Source organism: Coregonus clupeaformis, chromosome 31 (assembly GCF_020615455.1).
Source record: "Coregonus clupeaformis isolate EN_2021a chromosome 31, ASM2061545v1, whole genome shotgun sequence".
Lineage (NCBI taxonomy): Eukaryota > Metazoa > Chordata > Actinopteri > Salmoniformes > Salmonidae > Coregonus > Coregonus clupeaformis.
The window spans coordinates 20,091,151-20,115,261 of record NC_059222.1 but is presented as its reverse complement, the minus strand read 5'-3'; the positions used below and the strand labels follow the sequence as shown (position 1 = coordinate 20,115,261).

General features: G+C 43.1%; 1 protein-coding gene across 3 annotated transcripts in view; it reads left to right on the top strand.

Moving 5' to 3' along the window:
- Positions 1–2,687: 2,687 nt before the first annotated feature.
- The window catches only part of LOC121547234 (mediator of RNA polymerase II transcription subunit 24-like), a 39,499-nt gene continuing 18,075 nt past the window's right edge, over positions 2,688–24,111 (top strand). Inside the window, exons 1-20 of one of the 3 annotated variants that reach the window (XM_041858401.2) lie at positions 2,688–2,780; positions 3,590–3,720; positions 3,823–3,905; positions 12,018–12,056; positions 12,171–12,244; positions 14,203–14,426; positions 14,599–14,710; positions 14,799–14,949; positions 15,111–15,224; positions 15,360–15,407; positions 17,753–17,835; positions 17,958–18,044; positions 18,299–18,398; positions 18,746–18,888; positions 19,070–19,107; positions 19,238–19,320; positions 19,695–19,873; positions 20,170–20,269; positions 20,527–20,702; positions 22,754–23,018. In XM_041858401.2, the coding sequence (XP_041714335.1) occupies positions 3,591–3,720; positions 3,823–3,905; positions 12,018–12,056; positions 12,171–12,244; positions 14,203–14,426; positions 14,599–14,710; positions 14,799–14,949; positions 15,111–15,224; positions 15,360–15,407; positions 17,753–17,835; positions 17,958–18,044; positions 18,299–18,398; positions 18,746–18,888; positions 19,070–19,107; positions 19,238–19,320; positions 19,695–19,873; positions 20,170–20,269; positions 20,527–20,702; positions 22,754–23,018 (2,229 nt within the window). In that variant the 5' untranslated portion in view covers positions 2,688–2,780; position 3,590. Of the gene's footprint in view, positions 2,781–3,589; positions 3,721–3,822; positions 3,906–12,017; positions 12,057–12,170; positions 12,245–14,202; positions 14,427–14,598; positions 14,711–14,798; positions 14,950–15,110; positions 15,225–15,359; positions 15,414–17,749; positions 17,836–17,957; positions 18,045–18,298; positions 18,399–18,745; positions 18,889–19,069; positions 19,108–19,237; positions 19,321–19,694; positions 19,874–20,169; positions 20,270–20,526; positions 20,703–22,753; positions 23,019–24,111 lie in introns of all 3 variants that reach the window. The other 2 variants (XM_041858400.2, XM_041858399.2) reach the window with 2 other exon arrangements.

Below are 24,111 nucleotides of genomic sequence, written 5' to 3'. Positions count from 1 at the left end.
ATGTAAAAAGGGCTTTATACATTTATAAATAAATGTGATTGATTGATTGAATTGCTAGAGTATACCTAAGTATTGAAAGTAAAAGTAAAAGTATAAATCATTTCAAATTCCCTATAATAAACAAACCAGATGTCACCATTTTCTTGTTTTTTTTATTTACGGATAACCAGGGGCACACTCCAACACTCAGACATAATTTACAAACGAAGCATGTGTGTTTAGTGAGTCCGCCAGATCAGAGGCAGTAGGGATGACCAGGGATGTTCTCTTGATAAGTGTGCGAATGGACCATTTTCCTGTCCTGCCAACATGTAACAAGAACTTTTGAGCGTCAGGGAAAATCTATGGAGTAAAAATTACATTATTTTCCTAAGGAATGTAGTGAGGTAAAAGTAAAAGTTGTCAAAAATATAAATTGTAAAGTACAGATACCCCAAAAAAACTACTTAAGTAGTACTTTAAAGTATTTTTACTTAAGTATTTACACCACTGGCATTATGTGGGTTGAATACTGTAATAGCATAGAATAAAACAATTAATATAAGTCCCATGATGGTATTGACTGCCCATTACTGCTTATCACTTATTAACCATAATTTATTCACATTACTTTATGTTAATAAAATATTTTGTTGTGTATATTACATTTGTTTTATTTGATGACTTTATTATTTCATTCCAAGTCATCATCTCATCGCTATAGAGATGCTGCCTATGCTTTCTGACAAAGTCACTATTTTGTAGTTCTTCAAAGTAAATAAGGCATACTTTTATAACTGTTGAATACCAACTATCAATCACTTAGATCATGTATTTTCAGGTAGAGATACCTTGAGAACAGTGGAGGCTGGTGTGAGGAGCTATAGGAGGATGGGCTCATTGTAATGGCTGGAATGGAATCAATGGAACGGAGTCAAACATGTGGTTTCCATATGAATTATGTGTTTGATACTATTCCATTCCAGCCAGTACAATGAGCCCATCCGCCTGTAGCTCCTCCCACCAGCCTCCACTGCTCGTGAAACAACAGCTGCTCTCTACATGCCCTCACAATAGTGCATTCATCTGTCTCTTCCGTAACAGGCGTAAAAGAAACACAGACCAGACAAGTAGATGCGCAATGGATTATGGTCATTGTAGTTAATTACCACGTTTTAAGTGCTAAACTATGTAGAATATTGGTCCTGTTGGAAACTACAACTCCGTACTACATCACAGAGTTCAGGCTGTATCTGATTTATCTCTAGAGAAACTGTGCAATGTGCACATTGAGCTCAGAAAAAAACAATTCAAGTAATTGAACCGATGTCGGTCTTCTAGTTGCATAAAAAAACGAAATATAACTGACATTTCGGTTAATGGATCAGCCCTAGTATGCCTATTGTGGCCTTTTTAGTGTGATATGTTTATTTGTTTTTTTACTCCCAAATTGGTAGTTACAGTCTTGTCCCATCGGTGCAACTCCTCTACGGACTCAGGAGAGGCGAAGGTCGAGAGCCATGCGTCCTCCGAAACACGACCCTGCCAAGCCACACTGCTCGCTTAACCCAGAAGCCAGCCGCACCAATGTGTCGGAGGAAACACCGTCCAGCTGGCAACCGATGTCAGCTTGCAGGCGCCCAGCCCGCCACAAGGAGTCGCTAGAGCGCGATGGGACAAGGAAATCCCAGCCAGCCAAACCCTCCCCTAACCCGGACGACGCTGAGCCAATTGTGTGCCGGCTCATGGATCTCCCAGTCACAGCCGGCTGTGACACAGACTAGGATCGAACTTGGGACTGTAGTGACGCCTCAAGCACTGCAATGCAGTGCCTTAGACCGCTGCGCCACTCGGAAGGCCTTAGTGTGATATGTTACCATTAAATTAGTAACATCCATTCAACCATTTTTTGTTATTCTACACCTAACCCACTGTATTCTCTGTGGTGATTTGTCATAGACATAGATAGATTACACGTCTCTGCATCTGTCCTTTTATGGCATCTGTGAGAGCACGTGCAGCACCATTGAGGCCATTTCCATTTTGAAGTAGTCCATTTTTTTCCTCTACTACTGCTATTGGTTGGTAAACATTTACATTTTAGTAATTTAGCAGACACTCTTATCCAGAGCGACTTACAGTTAGTGAGTGCATACATTTTCATTTTCATACTGGCCCCCCTGTGGGAAACGAACCCACAACCCTGGCGTTGCAAGCGCCATGCTCTACCAACTGAGCTACAGGGGACAAACTGAAAGGGCGCATACTGCCACCTGGAGTGTGCTGTTTGAACAGGTATGAAGCCAAGGTTGCCGATATACTGCCCCATGCAGTTATGGTTGGAATGTTTGCTCACAAGTATAATTAATTGGCTGACCCCTCCTGGTGACCTGGATGGAATTATGTGATCCTTCCTTAACCCATAGGAGGCCCCACCCAGTTGACTACTTCAACATGTGAAATTCCTCAATGGCGCTGCCCATGCTAAAATGGGCTTTTGGGCACTAGAGTTGTCTAAGTTGATTTGTTACAAATTTAATTGTTCTGTGGCATGGAGCTCAACATAAGTGTGAAAGTGGTGACATCTAGTGTCAAAAATAGGTGATGACAGGTTTGAACGAAATAAACCAATGGGCTTGCTGTTTACTCAGAACTGTTTCTCTTGACCAATCAGTGCTAACGATGTTGTTCTAATCGTTGAAAAATAAAGATGGCGTTCATTGTCTTGTAAATCTGATTGAGTCCCACATTAGGCTAACTTTACATGTATCTATTAAATTGATACATTCTGGACGTTTCATGTAAGTATTCATTTAACTGGTAGTTTATCATAGTATTCATATTGAATACGCCAGGGCTGTCGTTGCAAGCCACTCGTGCAACTTCAATTTGCCTGCACAGACAGTACAGACAGCTAGCTACTGTAGCTAACTAATGATAGTTAGCTAGCTTGCTAGCTAGCCACTTTGCTGAGGAAGACAGATTGCTCGCTAGTCATGTTTTTGGTAGATAATTATATTTCTCAAATGTACATTGTAATACGTGAACAACTGTCTTGCAAACAGTCTACACGGTAAAAAAAAACAATAAGCTAGCTAGAACGCCTCCCCGGGACCACCCATACGTAAAAATGTATGCGCACATGACTGTAAGTCGCTTTGGATAAAAGCGTCTGCTAAATGGCATATTATTATTATTTATTAGTATTAGTTCTGTCTGGTCCGCATGGCGTTACGTGCGCGGCTGAGCCTTCTTTAACATCTCCTTTCCAGATGTGTTGCCACATTTTGTTTAGTGACTGGCTTCAATACTTTTGCTATTTCTCACCAAAGCAACGATGTTGGTAAAGCGCGCTCAAATTGTTATCTGTCTGGGTAGGGTGTCATTTCTCCAAAATACGAATAAACAACTTTTGAACACTTTGTTTACAACCAGACTGGTTCTGGTTCATGCGCGCGTGTCAGATCTGCACTATAAGCTTAATTGCGGTCCGACGTTTCACCAAGAAAAACGTATATCATGGAGCTTATACATCTTATGACATTTTCATATGCAAAAAAAACAAACACTTGATTTCCATGTGGTTGATAATGTGTGTGGCACTTGTCAGTATGAAGGTGGTCAATTTGAAACAAGCCATCCTCCAGGCTTGGAAGGAGCGCTGGAGTGACTATCAATGGGCCATCAACATCAAAAAGAACTTCCCAAAGGGAGCCACATGGGACTACCTCAACTTGGCAGGTCAGCTGACTTATGTTGATCATCCATGTAAATGCTTGCGAAGTGGAAAGTAAACAATGAATGAGTATGATTTAATTATTGTTGTATTTCCCTATGTTCCAGAGGCTCTCATGGAGCAGGCAATGATTGGCCCTTCTCCCAACCCGCTCATCTTGTCCTACCTCAAGTATGCCATCAGTTCCCAGGTAAGGTTGACATTTTGAAACCCATATTTTACCCTATACATAACCTCAAAATACACACATAGTCCAGGCGATAATGTGAAAAACGTTTTGCTGAAGGCATGAAACTTTGTACACTTGTACAGTTTGAGGCCCTGAACATTTTCAGATATGGAGCGATCGCAAAAACGTCTCATGGCGGCCATTTTCTATTCCGCCATAACCAAATAATGTATTTTGCGTCATATCTCCTGAACCAAACATGATAACATAGAACATGTCATGTCTAACCCTATGTTTTGATGGTCAATGATTACAATGGTGCCATGTACAACATCATAAACAGTTCAGATTATTATATAATGGTGGACTGCCATGGGAAGAAATCCAATAATCGCTTTTTCTGAAAACGTACTCAATAGAATATTATTTCTGTGGCATACTGTTGTCTATTGCTGTGAATGCGGATACTGTGTGTAGGGTTCACACAAGGTGCTTAAAGTACTTGAATTTGGCACTCTGAAATTCAAGTACTGGAATACCTTGAAAATCAGACATTTTCTCAAATTGGTACTTGAAAAGTACTGATCAAATATGTTAATATGAAAAATATTAGAAAAATGTCTTGGTCTAGTGAATTCATTTCCAGGCAGACTACCGAGTTTTATTTCCTCACGTTTCACACTCGGGTTGCTAGGCGAGCTTGCTCATTCCACCCACACTGCCACTCAGACAGGCAGGTACATAACTGACTAATTAGGCGCCGCCAAACGTCAATAGCTAAAATGCATGGCAGGATATTGATGTTTATGAATGGGTTTTGCCATACCCAACCAGGGATGTAGTGGAGGGTAAACGCCGTTTACGCAACTTTTTATTTGTGAAATAGCGTTTACTCACCTTATTATTTTGTTCATTATCATTTACGCACTTATTGTATTCCCAGTTTTGATCAACGCTCAAGGCTTCTTGATCGCGCCTACCTCTGTGAACAAGTGAACGATTCATGTATGCTCGTTACGTTCGCCTGCTCCCCCGGATTTGCCTTGTTAGCAGCGCATTCATTCACTACTCTGTCCAACGGGAAACTCTGCTCTGTCAACAGACATCCCCCAAACAAAACGCCCCTGACTCTCTGAGAATGAGTCTACAACTAAGCTAGCTATAATCAAAATATGGTCTACTATAGGTTCTCATGACAAAATACATTTTCTTTACAGAGAGTAGTGAGACAGACAGTGGTGAGTCAGGCTGCAATGAAGGAGGCAAAGAAGATGCATAGAGAGAGGAAGCATTGAAACAAGCAGGGAGCGAGGTTAGTAGTACAGTGGCTCCCAAACTTGGGGTCAGGGACCCATCTGGGGTCCCCTAAAATGTAAATAGGGTCCCCTGAGAGAATCTTTAATCTTATCAAACACATCAACTTGTTTCTCTTCAAATGGGTATAGAATACAACATTTAGAGTCAACTAAGAGCCTTTTACACTGTTAGAATTCACTTTCATGTCATGTGTTGGGACAGCCTTTGCGACCAAACATTTTGTGAAATATAAAGACAATTTCAATATAAAGACAATTTAATAATATTATAATGTACACTGAACAAAAATATAAACGCAACATGCAACAATTTCAACGATTTTACTGAGTTACAGTTCAAGTAAGGAAATCAGTTAACATCATCAGTACTGACTTACCACTCATGTATGTAGTAAGTAAGTAGTGAAACACGTATTATTGAGTAGAACTTGTAAGGAAGGTAGTGATGAATAGTATGTGGTCCTCTGTAGCTCAGCTGGTAGAGCACGGCGCTTGTAACGCCAAGGTAGTGGGTTCGATCCCCGGACCACCCACACACAAAAATTTTTTGGCACGCATGACTGTAAGTCGCTTTGGATAAAAGCGTCTGCTAAATGGCATATTATTATTATTATTATTATTAGTATGTTTTTTTCTTTTCTTCATGAGGTTGTGGCGATATACTGCCATCAGGTGGCGACTAGAGACAATTGCATAATAGGAACTATTAGAAATTGATGGTCCTTGAAAATAAATATTAGTGTTTGAAAAAGTTATTGAAAGTCTTTGAATTTGACTTGCCACTGTCTGTACGAACCCTGTGTGTAACATTGTAAAATCACAGAACACAGGAACCTTTGTAATTGTCTGGACCCAGGGACACATACAGCATGTACCTCAACTGCTTGTGGGTCCCAAATGCCACACATCACTCCTTAAATTATATTTCAGAAGAGAACATTTCCATTTTTGAGCAATTCACAATTCTCCTTTATGATTGCACTAACAGTCAAAATAACATCAACCAAGCTCGTTTTGAGATATTCATGAAGAAAGGAACAGAAAAGGTGCAAATCCACACACAAATTATGCTTTGGTTCAGCACATAAAAATCAATGAATACAAATATTATTTATATAGCCCTTTTCAAACAACAATTGTCACACAGTTTTCTATGTTATCATGTTTGGTTCAGGAGATATGATGCAAATTAAATTATTTGGTTATGGCGGAATGGTGTTTCTGATGTTGTGCGTGCATGAAGGAGAATTGTGAAGTGCTCCAAAATGGAAATGTTATTTTCTTAAATATAATTTGAGGAGTGGTGGGTGGCATTTGGGACCGACAAGCACTTTCACCATGCTCAACACAATGTTTACAGAGGACACTAATATTTGCGTATACTCTACATACAGTGCATTCAGAAAGTATTCAGACCCCTTCACTTTTTCCACATTTTGTTACAGCCTTATTCTAAAATGGATTAAATAGTTTTTTCCTCTCATCAGTCTACACAAAATACCCAATTTTGTCAAAGAAAAAACAGGTTTTTATAAAAAATGGAAAAATGACATTTACATAAGTGTTCGGACGCTTTACTCAGTACTTTGTTGAAGCACCTTTGGCAGCGATTACAGCTTCGAGTCTTCTTGGGTATGACGTTACAAGCTTGGCACACCTGTATTTGGGGAGTTTCTCCCATTCTTCTCTGCAGATCTTCTCAAGCTCTTTCAAGTTCGATGGGGAGCGTCACTGCACAGCTATTTTCAGGTCTGTCCAGAGATGTTAGATCGGGTTCAAGTCCGGGCTCTGGCTGGGCCACTCAAGGACATTCAGAGACTTGTCCTGAAGCCACTCCAACGTTGTCTTGGGTGTGTGCTTAGGGTCGTTGTCCTGTTGGATGGTGAACCTTCGCCCCAGTCTGAGGTCCTGAGTGCACTGGAGCAGGTTTTATCAAGGATCTCTCTGTACTTTCTTTGCTCCGTTCATCTTTCCCTCGATCCTGACTAGTCTCCCTGCTGCTGAAAACATCCCCACAGCATGATGCTGCCACAACCATGCTTCACCGTAGCGATGGTGCCAGGTTTCCTTATATAGACAGGTGTGAGCCTTTCTAAATCATGTTCAATCAATTGAATTTACCACAGGTGGACTCCACAGGTGGAAACAGGATGCACCTGAGTTCAATTTCGAGTCTCATACCAAAGGGTCTGATACCAAGATGGCGCCGGAGGAGATGGCTGCCGTTTTACGGCCCTCTAACCAATTGTGCTATTGTGTGTGTTTTCACGTTATTTGTAATTTATCCTGTACATTATGTTTCTGCCACCGTCTCCTATGACCAAAAAGATAGATTTTTCTTCAACGAGTCGGGCGCAAAGGATATTCTACAGACACCCGACAAGGCCCAAATCCCAGTCATTCGCATGAGAAAGAGACAGAGATATCGTGGACGTAGGTCAGGGTGCCTTCTAAGGATCCGACGCCGAGCGAGTAAACTGCCTTGTCCATCAATCCTATTAGCCAACGTACAATCATTTGAAAACAAAATGAACGACCTAAGATCAAGGTTATCCTACCAACGGGACATTAAAAACTGTAATATCTTATGTTTCACCGAGTCGTGGCTGAACGACGACATGGATAACATACAGCTGACGGGATATACGCTACATCGGCAGGATAGAACGGCTGACTCCGGTAAGACGAGGGGTGGCGGTCTGTGTATATTTGTAAACAACAGCTGATGCATAAAATCTAATACTAAGGAAGTCTCTAGGTTTTGCTCGCCTGAGGTACAGTATCTCATGATAAGCTGTAGACCACACTATTTACCAAGAGTTTTCATCTATATTTTTCGTAGCTGTCGATTTACCACCACAAACCGATGCTGGCACTAAGATTGCACTCAATGAGCTGTATAAGGCCATAAGAAAACATAAACGCTCATCCAGAGGCAGCACTCCTAGTTGCCGGGGACTTTAATGCAGGGAAACTTAAATCCATTCGACCTAATTTCTACCAGCATGTTAAATGAGCAACCAGAGGAAAATAACTCTAGACCACCTTTACTCCACACTCAGAGACGTGTACAAAGCTCTCCCTCACCCTCCATTTGGTAAATCTGACCATAATTCTATCCTCCTGATTCCTGTTTATAATAAAAAACTAAAGCAGGAAGCACCAGTGACTCGGTTAATAAGGAAGTGGTCTGATGACGCAAATGCTATGCTACAGGACTGATTTGCTAGCACAGACTGGAATATGTTCCGGTATTCTTCCGATGGCATTGAGGAGTACACCACATCAGTCACTGGCTTCATCAATCGTCCCCACAGTGACCGTACGTACATACCCCAACCAGAAGCCATGGATTACAGGCAACATCCGCACTGAGCTAAAGGGTAGAGCTGCCGCTTTCAAGGAGCGGGACTCTAACCCGGACGCTTATAAGAAATCCCGCTATGCCCTCTGACGAACCATCAAACAGGCAAGACTAAGATTGAATCATACTACACTGGCTCCGACGCTCGTCGGATGTGGCAGGGTTTGTAAACTATTACAGGCTACAAAGGGAAGCACAGCCGCGAGCTGCCCAGTGACACAAGCCTACCAGACGAGCTAAATTACTTCTATGCTCGCTTCGAGGCAAGCAACACTGAAGCATGCATGAGAGCATCAGCTGTTCCGGAGGACTATGTGATCACGCTCTCCGTAGCCGATGTGAGTAAGACTTTTAAGCAGGTCAATATTCACAAGGCCAGACCGATTACCAGGACGTGTACTCTGAGCATGCGCTGACCAACTGGCAAGTGTCTTCTCTGACATTTTCAACATGTCCCTGACTGTGTCTATAATCCCAACATGTTTCAAACAGACCACCATAGTCCCTGTGCCCAAGAACACTAAGATAACCTGCCTAAATGACTACCGACCCGTAGCACTCACGTCTGTAGCCATGAAGTGCTTTGAAAGGCTGGTCATGGCTCACATCAACACCATTATCCCAGAAACCCTAGACCCACTCCAATTTGCATACCGCCCCAACAGATCCGCAGATGATGCAATCTCTACTGCACTCCACACTGCCCTTTCCCACCTGGACAAGAGGAACACCTACGTGAGAATGCTATTCATTGACTACAGCTCAGCTCCCTCTACAACTGGATCCTGGACTTCCTGACTGGCCGCCCCCAGGTGGTAAGGGTAGGTAACAACACATCTGCCACGCTGATCCTCAACATGGGGGTCCCTCAGGGGTGCGTGCTCAGTCCTCTCCTGTACTCTCTGTTCACCCATGACTGCATGGCCAGGCACGACTCCAACACCATCAATAAGTTTGCAGACGACACAACAGAGGTAGGCCTGATCACCGACAACGATGAGACAGCCTATAGGGAGGAGGTCAGAGACCTGGATGTGTGGTGCCAGGATAACAACCTCTCCCTCAATGTGATCAAGACAAAGGAGATGATTGTGGACTACAGGGAAAAAAAGAGGACTGAGCACGCCCCCATTTTCATCGACGGGGCTGTAGTGGAGCAGGTTGAGAACTTGAAGTTCCTTGGTGTCCACATGACCAACAAACTATCATGGTCCAAACACACCAAGACAGTCGTGAAGAGGGCACGACAAAGCCTATTCCCCCCTCAGGAGACTGAAAAGATATGGCATGGGTCCTCAGATCCTCAAAGTTCTACAGCTGCACCATCGAGAGCATCCTGGCTGGTTGCATCACCGCCTGGTATGGCAACTGCTCGTCCTCCGACCGCAAGGCACTACAGAGGGTAGTGCGTACGGCCCAGTACATCACTGGTGCCAAACTTCTTGCCATCCAGGACCTCTAAACCAGGCGGTGTCAGAGGGAGGCCCTAAAAATTGTCAAAGACTCCAGCCACCCTAGTCATAGACTGTTCTCTCTGCTACCGCATGGCAAGCGGTACCGGAGCGCCAAGTCTAGGTCCAAAAGGCTTCTTAACAGCTTCTACCCCCCCCAAGCCATAAGACTCCTGAACAGCTAATCATGGCTACCCTGACTATTTGCATTGTCCCCCCCAACCCACCCCATCCCCTCTTTTACGCTGCTGCTATTCTGTTTATTATCTATGCATAGTCACTTTAACTCTACCCACATGTACATATTACCTCAATTACCTTGACTAACCGGTGCCCCTGCACATTTACTCTGTACCGGTACCCCCTGTATATAGCCTCCCTACTGTTATTTTATTTTACTGCTGCTCTTTAATGATTTGTTAATTTTATTCTTTACTTAGCTATTTTTTACTTAACCGTTAAAAAAATTAAAAAAACTTCAATGTTGGTTCAGGGCTTGTAAGTAAGCATAACACTGTAAGGTCTGCACCTGTTGTATTCGGCGTATGTAGCAAATAAAATTTGATTTGATTTGAATACTTATGTAAATAAGGTATTTCTGTTTTCTAAAAACCTGTGTTCACTTTGTCATTATGGGGTATTGTGTGTAGATTGAGGGGGAAAAAACGATTTAATCAATTTTAGAATAAGGCTGTAGCGTAACAAAATGTGGAAAAAGTCAAGGGGTCTGAATACTGAATACAGTGTCACTGAGTAGGCTGATACACCATTTCATGGGTGCACAATCTATAGGTTAGACCAGGGTTTCCCAAACTGGGGGAATACCAAGAGTGTGCAAAGCTGTCATCAAGGCAAAGGGTGGCTACTTTGAAAAATCTAAAATATTTTTTTAACACTTTTTTTGAGTAACTATATGATTCCATATGTTATTTCATAGTTTTGATGTCTTCACTATTATTCTACAATGTAGAAAATAGTAAAAATAAAGAAAAACCCTTGAATGAGTAGGTGTGTCCAAACTTTTGACTGGTAGTGTATATACGAACCCCGCTCTGCTCCTCAAATGAAAACGTGTGGTGGGCAGGGTCGGCCCAGGCTGACCCCACCCACAGCCGATACCGCGGCGAGGGGTTTCTCTAGCGGTTAGAGTGTTGGGCCAGTAACCGAAAGGTCGCTAGTTCGACTCCCCGAGCCGACAAGGTGCAAAATCGGTCGATGTGCCCTTGAGCAAGGCAATTAACCCTAATTGCTCCACGGTCACCGTTGATAATTGCAGACCCTGGCCGTGACCCCACTCTCCGAAGGTGTCTTGGGAGTGGGATATGCAAAAAACACATTGTGAAATAGGACAAATGTAAGCACCTACCCAAATTATTAATATTATAAAGTCCATGGGTCCTGCTTTTTTCAAAGGCCTTCCTGTGTTCCATGAATTTACACAGTATCTACTTTCACTACCAGCGGCAAGACAACAGCAGAAATAATATTCTATTGCGTACGTTGTCAGAAACAGCAATTGTATTGGAATTCTTCCCATTGCTTACCATGGCAGTCTACCATTATATAATAATCAGAACTCTTTATGATGTTGTACATGGCACCGTTGTAATCATTGACCATCAAAACATCGGTGTAGACATCACCTTTTCTGTGTTTGGTTCAGGAGATATGACACAAAATACATGTTTTCGCTATTGGTGGAATGGAAAATGGCCGGCTGGAGGTGTTTCTGCGACGGCTCCATGTCTGAAAATGTTCAGGGCCCCAAACAGTACAAGTGTAGTAAGTTTCATGCTTTTATGAAAAAGTGAACATATCACCTCAAATTTGGTGCATATCGCTTGGACTAATATAAGATCTGGTTGTAGCGATATTGAAGGGTTCATCATCATATTCTTCCCATAGTAGGAAAGACGGTGTAGAAGATTTGCTGGTGAAAAGAGACAAAAGGTGCTTGATTTATGCACAATTATTACTAATGGAAACCATTGTATTTCCTCAGATGGTCTCTTATTCAAGTGTACTCTTAGCCATCAGTAAGGTGAGTTTGGGCTCCTCTTTCTGTCACTCTGGCTAATAACTGTCTGACTGCTACTAGACATGCATGCTTTCATCGGTTGACAACTCTCTGACATGCTCCTTTTTGTTTCCGAAGTTTGATGACTTCTCCAGAGAGCTCTGCGTCAAGTCCCTGTTGGAGATTATGGACATGTTCTGCCACCGTCTCAGGTACTGCACACTTGCTTTATCCCGTCCCACTCTAATCCTGTTATATTCTTCCTTCCTTTCAATTTGGCATTGGTGTTATCCCTTGAAAATGTTTCATCCTGGCTCTGCCGAGAAAGAGATGACACACCTTCTTTTTTTGATTTTTGTTATTAAATATGGTTGAAGCACTAATACAGTCGTATGAAAAAGTTTGCACCCCTGACAATTTCTATGATTTCCATTTATAAATATTTGGGTGTTTGGATCAGCAATTTCATTTTGATCTATCAAATAACTGATGGAGACAGTAATATTTCAGTAGTGAAATGAGGTTTATTGGATTAACAGAAAATGTGCAATATGCATCAAAACGAAATTAGACAGGTGCATAAATTTGGGCACCCCAACAGAAAAATCACATCAATATTTAGTAGAGCCTCCTTTTGCTAAAATAACAGCCTCTAGACGCTTCCTATAGCCTCTAATGAGTGTCTGGATGAAGGTATTTTGGACCATTCGTCCTTACAAAACATCTCCACTTCAGTTAGGTTTGATGGTTGCCGAGCATGGACAGCCCGCTTCAAATCATCCCACAGATTCTCAATGATATTCAGGTCTGGGGACTGGGATGGCCATTCCAGAACATTGTACTTGTTCCTCTGCATAAATGCCCAGGTAGATTTTGAGCAGTGTTTTGGGTCGTTGTCTTGTTGAAATATCCAGCCCCGGCGTAACTTCAACTTTGTGACTGATTCTTCAACATTATTCTCAAGAATCTGCTGATATTGAGTGGAATCCATGCGACCCTCAACTTTAACAAGATTCCCAGTACCGGCACTGGCCACACAGCCCCACAGCATGATAGAACCCCCACCAAATTTTACTGTGGGTAGCAAGTGTTCTTCTTGGAACGCTGTGTTCTTTTGCCGCCATGCATAACGCCCCTGGTTATGACCAAATAACTCAATCTTTGTTTCATCAGTCCACAGCACCTTATTCCAAAATGAAGCTGGCTTGTCCAAATGTGCGTTTGCATACCTCAAGCGACTCTGTTTGTGGCGCGTGTGCAGAAAAGGCTGCTTCCGCATCACTCTCCCGTACAGCTTCTCCTTGTGCAAAGTGCGCTGAATTGTTGAACGATGCACAGTGACACCATCTGCAGCAAGATGATGTTGTAGGTCTTTGGAGGTTGTCTGTGGGCTGTTTTTGACCGTTCTCACCATCCTTAGCCTTTACCTCCGATATTTTACTTGGCCTGCTACTTCTGGCCTTAACAAGAACTGTGCCTGTGGTCTTCCATTTCCTCACTATGTTCCTCACAGTGGACACTGACAGCTTACATCTCTGCGATAGCTTTTTGTAGCCTTCCCCTAAACCATAATGTTGAACAATCTTTGTTTTCAGGTCATTTGAGAGTTGTTTTGAGGCCCCCATGTTGCCACTCTTCAGAGGAGAGTCAAAGAGAACAACAACTTGCAATTGGCCACCTTAAATACCTTTTCTCATGATTGGATGCACTTGTCTATGAAGTTCAAGGCTTAATGAGCTCACCAAACCAATTGTGTGTTCCAATTAATCAGTGCTAAGTAGTTACAGGTATTCAAATCAACAGAATGACAAGGGTGCCCACATTTTTGCATAGCCTATTTTTCACATCTGATTTAATTTCATACAACTTAATATTGCTACACAAAAAATCTTTGTTTGGACAATACCCCAGTACTCAGCTTTTATTAGAAAATGAATGGCATGCCACTGTGATCATTTTCTGTGACGACAGAGTAAATTATTATGCAAGCCTCAGAGGGGTGCCCAAACTTTTTCATACGACTGTAGTTATGAGTCTGCTGGTTGAAGGATTATCTCAGAGCGTCAGAGAGTGAGTGCATTTCCGACATCAAGTCACCTTTCACATTGAAAAATAATACCCCAGAATAATCCCAAACATCAATTCTACCCCCATCCACCCTCCATCCCAGCTGCCACGGGAAGGCGGAGGAGTGCATCGGGCTGTGCCGGGCCTTGCTGGGCGTGGTAGTGTGGCTCCTGACGGGCTGCGCCTGCTACTGCGAGAGGCTCAGGGATCTGGGGCCGTCGGCCAGCACAGAAGCCAACCTGAGGGCCTGTCTGGAGAGGCTAAGGGATTTGGTGAACAGCACGAAGAACAGGGCCCTGGTCCACATCGCTCGCCTAGAGGACCAAGGTCAGTCAGGGGCTACGGAATCTTCTAAGAGGTTTTCCTATAACTACATGCAGTTGGCTGCATATTATTTTGATAAAACTGAAATCACAATATATTAATATTGTTGTAGCATTTGATTTGAATGAATTTCATTGGTATGTTTGACTCCACGTCATATGATATGTTTCAAAAGCCTCCTGGACCAATGTGGAGCAAGCTTTGCTCACAGTGACAGAGGGGCTCAGCAGTCTGACCAATCAGACACTGAGAGGCAAGCTGGAGGAGTGTATTTCATTGGTGAAGAGGTGAGAATGTAGCACTTATGGGGTACAAGCCAATGGCCTTGGTAAATGGCTATTTTTTTATTATCATCTGACCTATCTTCCCCCTTAGTATTCCTACGATGCTGTCCGAACAGTCAGACCCCCCGCACCACTCGTTGTTCCCCTCGGTCCACGCCTTCATCATGCTGGAAGGAACCATGAACCTGACAGGGGAGACCCAGCCACTGGTGGAGCAGCTGATGATGATCAAGAGGATGCAGGTGAGCCTTGTTTGGTCTAGAGTTAACGTATGTAAAGCATATGCGACTTTCACTTTGAGTTTCACTTTGAGTTGAGGGAAATTGTAATTCCGTTTACTTCCTGAATTGACTGAATTGAAATGGAATATTGACCCCCAACCTTGGTGTGTTCCCCTGTGCAGCGTATCCCTGTGCCGCTCTTTGTGTTGGAGATCTGGAAGGCGTGTTTCACTGGCCTCATTGAGTCACCAGAGGGCACTGAGGAGCTCAAGTGGACCGCCTTCACCTTCCTTAAGGTACTTCTCACAATGAATGCCGGATAATTACACTACATTCATGTTTTATTGTCCTTGGAGCAAGCATTTTAATGTGTTCTTTTCATTTGAGCCCATGAGATGTCACCATCTTACTGACGATCCTCTCATCTCTAGATCCCCCAGGTTCTCCTCAGACTAAAGAAGTATCCCCAGGGTGAGAAGGTACAGGTATAGTACTGAGTTATTCTCTCTTTACATCCATAAAAATAAATTGTTATAATATCTGTTTCAAGTTTCTATACCAGTAATAAATACATTGGAAACATGAAAGGGATAATCAACGAGGGGCTATGCGTTCTGAAAATAATAAACGACGACGCGTCAGCCGAGTGGAACTAACCATCCACGGAGTTGCGTGATTTTCCTGAGAACGCATAGAGCCCCGAGTTCATTATCCCTTTTACACCAAGGCTATAATTTAACACATTCGCCGCTAGAGATGTGTTCAACATTCACTGAAGTAGCTAGCAAGTTTACTAGATAGCTGCAGTAGTTGCCTTGGTAACCAAACAGACTTGCTAGCTTGGTTAACCAAACCATCAGTCCTAGCTTGCTATTATGATAATTTAATTCAACAATGCCAGTAATGTTTTCAATTCGACTTTTGCTTTCAAAAGCAGCTCAAACATAGAACATGTAAGAATGAACTTCATAGCCATTGAATTCTACCGTGTATTATAGGGAAATAATGCACGGTCTAGAACAGGGGAGGTACTGCAGACAGATCAAATAAATAAATAAATGAAACAAACAAAAAACATTATTGAATACAGGGCTGCCAACTTTTGAAGATGGCTTGGAGTGAGAACTCTCCTGAATGTCATTGGCTCCACCCCTAGCTGGGGGGTATGGGCATCCCATCCCAGGAAAAATAATCCGTTTTAAAGCCAATTTCCTGCAATTCATATTTTCACATGGCCTAGGCCCATGACCAGGGTGGAATAAAATGTTTTAAAAAATCACAGGTCAAGTGTACAGTCGTGGTCGAAAGTTTTGAGAATGACACAAGTATTGGTCTTCACAAAGTTCGCTGCTTCAGTGTTATGAGATATTTTTGTCAGATGTTACTATGGTATACTGAAGTATAATTACAAGTATTCCATAAGTGTCAAAGGCTTTTATTGACAATTACATTACGTTTATGCAAAGAGTCAATATTTGCAGTGTTGACCCTTCTTTTTCAAGACCTCTGCAATCTGCCCTGGCATGCTGTCAATTATCGACAGATTTTTCACCTAGTCGGCTTGGGGATTAGAACCAGCGACCTTTCGGTTACTGGCACAATGCTCTTAACCACTAAGCTACCTGCCGTAACCATGGTTAACAGAGGAAGAACAATGATTTCAAGCACCACCCTCCTTTTAAAGCTTCCAGTCTATTATTCTAACTCAATCAGCATGACAGAGTGATCTCCAGCCTTGTCCACGTCAACACTCACCTGTGTTAACGAGAGAATCACTGACATGATGGCAGCTGGTCCTTTTGTGGCAGGGCTGAAATGCAGTGGAAATGTTTTTTTGGGGATTAAGTTCATTTTCATGGCAAAGAGGGACTTTGCAATTAATTGCAATTCATCTGATCACTCTTCATGACATTCTGGAGTATATGCAAATTGCCATCATCAAAACTGAGGCTACACTCATTAAAGAAAGCTAGTGATTTCAAAACGATTTGGAGGCACAGTTGAAAAGTTAAAGCACTGAATATTAATCAGAAAATAAAAGCAGCAGGCCTACTTTTTCCAATGCGTTAGAAATAAGAGGTGTGGCGTGTGACCGTGTGAAGAGGGTCCAATGCGTGTCTCACGCCCAATGTGTGAAAGTTAGCATCACTGTTGAATATTACTAACAACAGATGAAACTACTTTTGGCCAAGGGATCCGTGGGATAAGTTTAAAGTGTGTAATACAATACAACACAATGTCATATTATTCATCTACAATTGATGTTCTTAGTCCTGGCAAACATGGGCCTGGGAAGCTCACAGTGATATTGGTATCCGCAGTACTTTACTAATGATCCATTTGTGAATTCAATACTTATTGTATTTTAATTTTTTTACTGTAATTTAAGCTTTAAAACTGCAAAGTTTTCTCTCTGCCTCATGGCAAGATGTGAAGAATTGCAGGATATTAGCTTGAAAACGGCAAAATTTTCTCTTCGTGGCCAAGAGATGGGCCTTTAAAATGTTACTTCCCAGGGCCAAAACTTGTTTAACTGGCCATGCACTGCTGAAGTCATAGTAAAACTCCTATTTTTATCTCACTCAAGTTTTGTTCTGATTAGGAAGGGGAATGCTGATGAATTTGCTATCACAAAAGTGGTCCCCGGCCCCCAACATTTTGAGAACCTTTGCTCTAGAATGCCCTTCCAGCCAATCAGAAACTAGTATTCAAAAATACCATGATATAATACTCAATATTTATTACCACTGAGTGATATGAATGTAGGATAGTGAAGAGTGCTGGTCTCTCTGTCTTGACATGCTTTATGGTCAATCTGCAGCAGGACTTCATGGATGACGTGAACATTGCCTTTGAGTACTTGCTGAAGCTCACACCACTCCTGGACAAGGCTGACCAGAGATGCAAGTGAGTGATAATGGAAAACAGAACAGAGGAAGCATATTATCATGTTATAATCATGTTTATAACACTCTGACAGGTTATAGAGTGTCTGACAAGCTTTTCACTCCATGTCTGTTTTTTTACAGCTGCGACTGTCTAAGTATGCTACTGCAGGAGTGCAATAAGCTGGGTCTCCTGTCGGACTCCAACACGACCAACCTCACTTCTAAACGGTACGGGTAGCCATCCTGCCCCTTCAGATGTGTAACATCACTGGAAGAGAATGATACAGTATAAAATACATCAAGTTTGGAGCTAATATCTGTCATTCTGTCTCCTCTCACTCTTTCCTATCACTACATTACTCTTTCTCTCTTTGCCTGCCTGTCTGTCAGTGTCTCGCTCTCTCCCTCTCTCTCTCTTCTGTCTCTCCCTGTTTCTCCCTTTCTTTCTCTATCTGCAACCTTTTCTTTTGGGCTGAGGACAGGGAGTACGCTCCACGGCTAAAGACTGCAGAAAACGCCAACATCCAGCCCAACCCAGGCCTCATCCTGCGAGCCGAGCCCACTGTCACCAACATCCTCAAGGTCCTCTTTCTCCCCATTCCAACCCTACCTAACCTTACACAGCTTTACAGTCAGCAGGGTCATGTTGTTCAATAGGCACGAAACGGGAAGGTTCTATTTGAACTAGTCTAATAGAAACGCTTGTTGTCATTTTCCATTGGAAAATGTTTCGCTACGGTGTGCCCTAATGAACGTGACGCTGACTTTGACCCTCTACTATATCCCTGAATAAGTACGGATGTTAGGACCGTTAGTTCACCTCATAATAAAGCTCTCCCAGAGCTCCAACTTTTGCTGAACGTCTTCCAAGTCACCCATATCACACTCTCATTACTGTTTTCTATGTCTGTCTTCTCCTGTTGTGTTAGACGGTGGACGCAGACCACTCCAAGTCTCCAGAGGGCCTGCTGGGGGTGCTGGGACACATGCTGTCTGGGAAGAGCCTGGACCTCCTACTGGCTGCAGCCGCAGCCACGGGAAAACTAAAATCCTTCGCCCGGAAGTTCATCAAGTGAGACACACATCAAGCCACTAAAAGTCAATCAGGACTGTTCAATACAATTTATTGACAGACTCAAACCATATTACTGTGGAGAGAATTTTAAAGGGCAAAATGGGAAAATCTACATGATGTAAGAGGGACACAATGTTTAATGGAGATGATTTATTGATGCTCTGTCTTTGCTTCTCAGGCTGAATGAGTTTCCGAAGCACATCAGTGGAGAAGGATGTGAGTACATGAGTGTTGCTGAGTATGGGACTTTTTGAATAACATTAACGTTAGGGACTTGCTGGGTGTGGGAGTTTTTGAAACAGATTTGATATTGACATTGGGGACTATTTGTTCTACCTCGTTGTAGCCAAGTCTGCCTCGGTGCGAGCCCTGCTGTTCGACATATCCTTCCTCATGCTGTGTCACGTGGTGCAGACCTACGGATCAGAGGTTGGTCTCACACCTAGTACTAATGCTATCTATGTAAGTGATCTAGGTCCGTATTCAGAAAGTGTCTCAGAGCAGGAGAGCTGAACTAGGGTCAGGTCCCCCTTGTCAGGTCCCCCCTTGCACTTCTCCTGTAGATTTTGCATCATTGTCCTGCTCTTTCAGCACAACTCCACTAGGTGGCCAAACACCCAATAGCTTTCTGCTTGTGCTATCTGACTGGCACAGCTGCAATGTCTTTGCAACATTCATATGATGTGTAATATGACTGATGTTACATACGTTTAATGGTCAGAACCTGGCCCTCATATAAATTGATATAATATTTCCCACTCCATATTATTATATGATATGAATCTATGTTGTGACCCATCCAGGTGATCCTGTCGGATCCCAGCCCCTCAGGGGAGACCCCGTTCTTTGAGACGTGGCTGCAGACCTGCATGCCAGAAGAGGGCAAGACCCTGAACCCAGACCACCCCTGCTTCAGGCCCGAGTCTGGCAAGGTGGAGAGCCTGGTGGCCCTCCTCAACAACTCCTCTGAGATGAAGCTAGTGTGAGTGATGGGTTCTATCTTTGACTCTAGGGTCAGAATCGGAGTGGAATTCAGTGTTTCTCAGCTGCTGAGTTAAAAAACAAAACAAAGGAAGAAGTCCAGGCTATGGTTGAAATGTTGTCCGCCATGTTCAAATGTATTTTTTGAGGAGCATAATTTAAACCAGTGGGGAAAAAACATAATTTAAACTGGAGTCCTTTCTGCACCATCTCTTTTCCTTCCTTAAATCAATTTATTGGCATGACTCATTGTTTTCCTGAAGCTATACCGATTTGTTATCTACTGCTGTGTGTCAGTCAGATGAAGTGGCACGAGATCTGCCTCAGCACGCCGGCGGCCATCTTGGAGGTGTTGAACGCCTGGGAGAACGGCGTGCTGTCTGTGGAGGCCGTGCAGGTGAGTCCAGTATTATGTGTCACAGTCTATTTTGTCCTACTTTGCGCTCAATACGACGTAGACAGTGAACCATTGAATCACAGAAGTCAACTTGCTCTTGCCATAGTGGAAAATGAGTGGTCATAGCGTGTAGGTCTAAATGACACTGCTGACATAATGGTTACATTTTTATTCTCTTCCTCATTGAAACCATTCATAAAGTTAATTCATTTGTCGTACATGTGCAGAGTTCACACACTTGTTCCCCCCGAGGGTAGAAGATAACAGACAACATCAAGGGCAAGGTATGCAGCATGGCTATCTGTGCTGTGGCCTGGCTGGTAGCCCATGTGAGGATGCTGGGGCTGGATGAGAGGGAGAAGCCCCAGACCATGATCCGTCAGCTCATGACCCCGCTGTACGGGGAGAACACTCTGCAGTTCTACAATGAACGGTACACACACTAGACCGTGCCTTCGGAAAGGATTCAGACCCATTGACTTTTTCCACATTTTGTTATGTTACAGCCTTATTCTAAAATAGATTAAATAAATAAAAATCCTAAGCAATCTACACACAATACCCCATAATGACAAAGCGAAAACAGGTTTTTATAACTTTTTGCAGATTTATAAATAAAATAAAACGGTAATACCTTATTTACATAAGTGTTCATACCCGTTGCTATGAGAGTCGAAATTGAGCTCAGGTGCATCCTGTTTCCATTTTTCATCCCTGAGATGTTTCTACAACTTGATTGGAGTCCACCTGTGGTAAATTAAATTGATTGGACATGATTTGGAAAGGCACACACCTGTATATTTATGGTCCCACAGTTGACAGTGCATGTCAGAGCAAAAAGCAAGCCATGAGGTCGAAGGAATTGTCCGTAGCGCTCTGAGACAGGATTGTGTCGAGGCACAGTTCTGGGGAAGGGTACCAAAAACTTTCTGCAGCATTGAAGGTCCCCAAGAACACAGTGGCCTCCATCACTCTTAAATGGAAGAAGTTTGGAACCACCAAGACTCTTCTTAGAGCTGGCCTCCCGGCCAAACTGCGCAATCGGGGGAGAGGGGCCTTGGTCAGGGAGGTGACCAAGAACCCGATGGTCACTCTGACAGAGCTCTAGAGTTCCTCTGTGGAAATGGGAAAACCTTCCAGAAGGACAACCATCTCTGCAGCACTCCACCAATCAGGCCTTTATGGTAGAGTAGCCAGACGGAAGCCACTCCTCAGTAAAAGGCACATGACAGCCTGCTTGGAATTTGCCAAAAGGCACCTAAAGACTCTCAGACCATGAGAAACAAGATTCTCTGGTCTGATGAAACCAATATTGAACTCTTTGGCCTGAATGCCAAGTGTCACATCTGGAGGAAACCTGGCACCATCCCTACGGTGACGCATGGTGGTGTACAGAGAGATCCTTGATGAAAACATGCTCCAGAGCTCTCAGGACCTCCTTCCAACAGGACAATGACCCTAAACACACAGCCAAGACAACGTTGGAGTGGCTTCGGGACAAGTCTCTGAATGTCCTTGAGTGGCCCAGCCAGAGCCTGCCTGGACTTGAACCCGATTGAACATCTCTGGAGAGACCTGAAAATAGCTGTGCAGCGACGCTCCCCATCCAACCTGACAGAGCTTGAGAGGATCTGCAGAGAAGAATAGGAGAAACTCTCCTAATACAGGTGTGCCAAGCTTGTAGCGTCATACCCAAGAAGACCCGAGGCTGTAATCGCTGCCAAAGGTGCTTCAACAAAGTACCAAGTAAAGGGTCTGAATACCTATGTAAATGTGATATGTAAGTTCTTTATTTTTAATAAATGAGCAAACATTTATCGAAAATTGTTTTCTTTGTCATTATGGGGGATTGTGTGTAGATTGAGGGGGGAAAAAACAATTTAATCAATTTTAGAATAAGGCCGTAACGTAACAAAATGTGGAAAAAGTCAAGGGGTCTGAAAACTTTATTTGTTATTTAAATACTTATTTTCTGTGTATTAGTATTTTCTTATGTGGCCCGAATCAACTACTTCTATTGGAAGTATTTTCAAATAATTACCTATACATTTTCAAATACTTATTTCAAATACAAATACTATTTTCAAAAACCTCGGTTAAATGTATGGGAGTGTATTTTCAAATGCATGCCAATACTTTCCAAGTGCATTTCCAAATGCATTCCAATATTCAACTACTTGTCTTTTCAAATATAACATATCTGAATACTTACTTCGAAAAGTATGTGAAAGTAATTGATTATATTTGAAATAGTATTTGAACCAAGGTCTGACACACACATACAGCTCGCTCTACACATGCACAGCCGCTGGACAATGTTTTTCAACAACCAAAGCATAAGCCTGATTGTTTAGCCTTAGTGTTCAAACCGCTTCACATCGTAACCAGGCAACTCACATAATTCACCACCAGTGTATAGCAACCAGACTGAAGATCACATGAGCACAAGACTCATTAACCCTTCATCTCTCCCTCCCTCCCCAGAGTGGTGATCATGAGTTCCATCCTGGAGAACATGTGTGCTGACGTGTTCCAGCAGACAGGCCTGGCACTGCGGCCGCCCATGGAGGGCCAGGAGCCCATCCCCTACCGCAACCTGCTCTCGGCCAAGGAGCCCATCCACGAAGCCCTCCGCAAGCAATTCCGTTCGGTGCTGTGGAAGGGCTGGGTGGACAGTGGCGCACTACACCTCTTTGAGAGCCTGCTGCACACAGGAGGGGTGTTCTGGTTCACCAACAACCTGGTCAAGGTTAGTGAATGTTATGAGAGGGGGAGGGGGCGGGGGCAGTTGGCCTATATGGCAGTGGAGTTACTGTACTTTGGTATTTTGGAATCCTTGCAAGGTGACAATGGGCTACGATTTCTTTTGATGTGTTTTCACGCCTACAAGATTTTCATCAAAGATGTAGCACTAGTTAAACATGTTTATGCTGAATGTCTTATAGCACAATATGGATTAGACACCTTATTTTCTACTTTTAGACATAACTCAATAAAGATGGCATGGCACACCTACAGTGGCTTTCGAAAGTATTCACCCCCCTTGGTATTTTTCCTATTTTGTTGCCTTACAACCTGGAATTAAAATTGATTTTTGGGGGGTTTGTATCATTTGATTTACACAACATGGCTACCACTTTGAAGATGCAAAATATTTTTGGGGGTAAAACAGAACTTGAGCGTGCATAACTATTCACCCCCCAAAGTCAATACTTTGTAGAGCCACCTTTTGCAGCTGCAAGTCTCTTGGGGTATGTCTCTATAAGCTTGGCACATCTAGCCACTGGGATTTTTGCCCATTCTTCAAGGCAAAACTGCTCCAGCTCCTTCAAGTTGGATGGGTTCCGCTGGTGTTCAGCAATTTCTTTTTGCGCCAGACATAGTGTTTTCCTTGATGGCCAAAAAGTTCAATTTTAGTCTCATCTGACCAGAGTACTTTCTTCCATATGTTTGGGGAGTCTCCCACATGCCTTTTGGCGAACACCAATCGTGTTTGCTTATTTTTTTCTTTAAGCAATGGCTTTTTTCTGGCCACTCTTCTGTAAAGCCCAGCTCTGTGGAGTGTACGGCTTAAAGTGGTCCTATGGACAGATACTCCAATCTCTGCTGTGGAGCTTTGCAGCTCCTTCAGGGTTATCATTGGTATCTTTGCCTCTCTGATTAATGCCCTCCTTGCCTGGTCCGTGAGTTTTGGTGGGCGGCCTTCTCTTGGCAGGTTTGTTGTGGTGCCATATTCTTTCCATTTTTTAATAATGGATTTAATGGTGCTCCGTGGGATGTTCAAAGTTTCGGATATTTTTTTATAACCCAACCCTGATCTGTACTTCTCCACAACTTTGTCC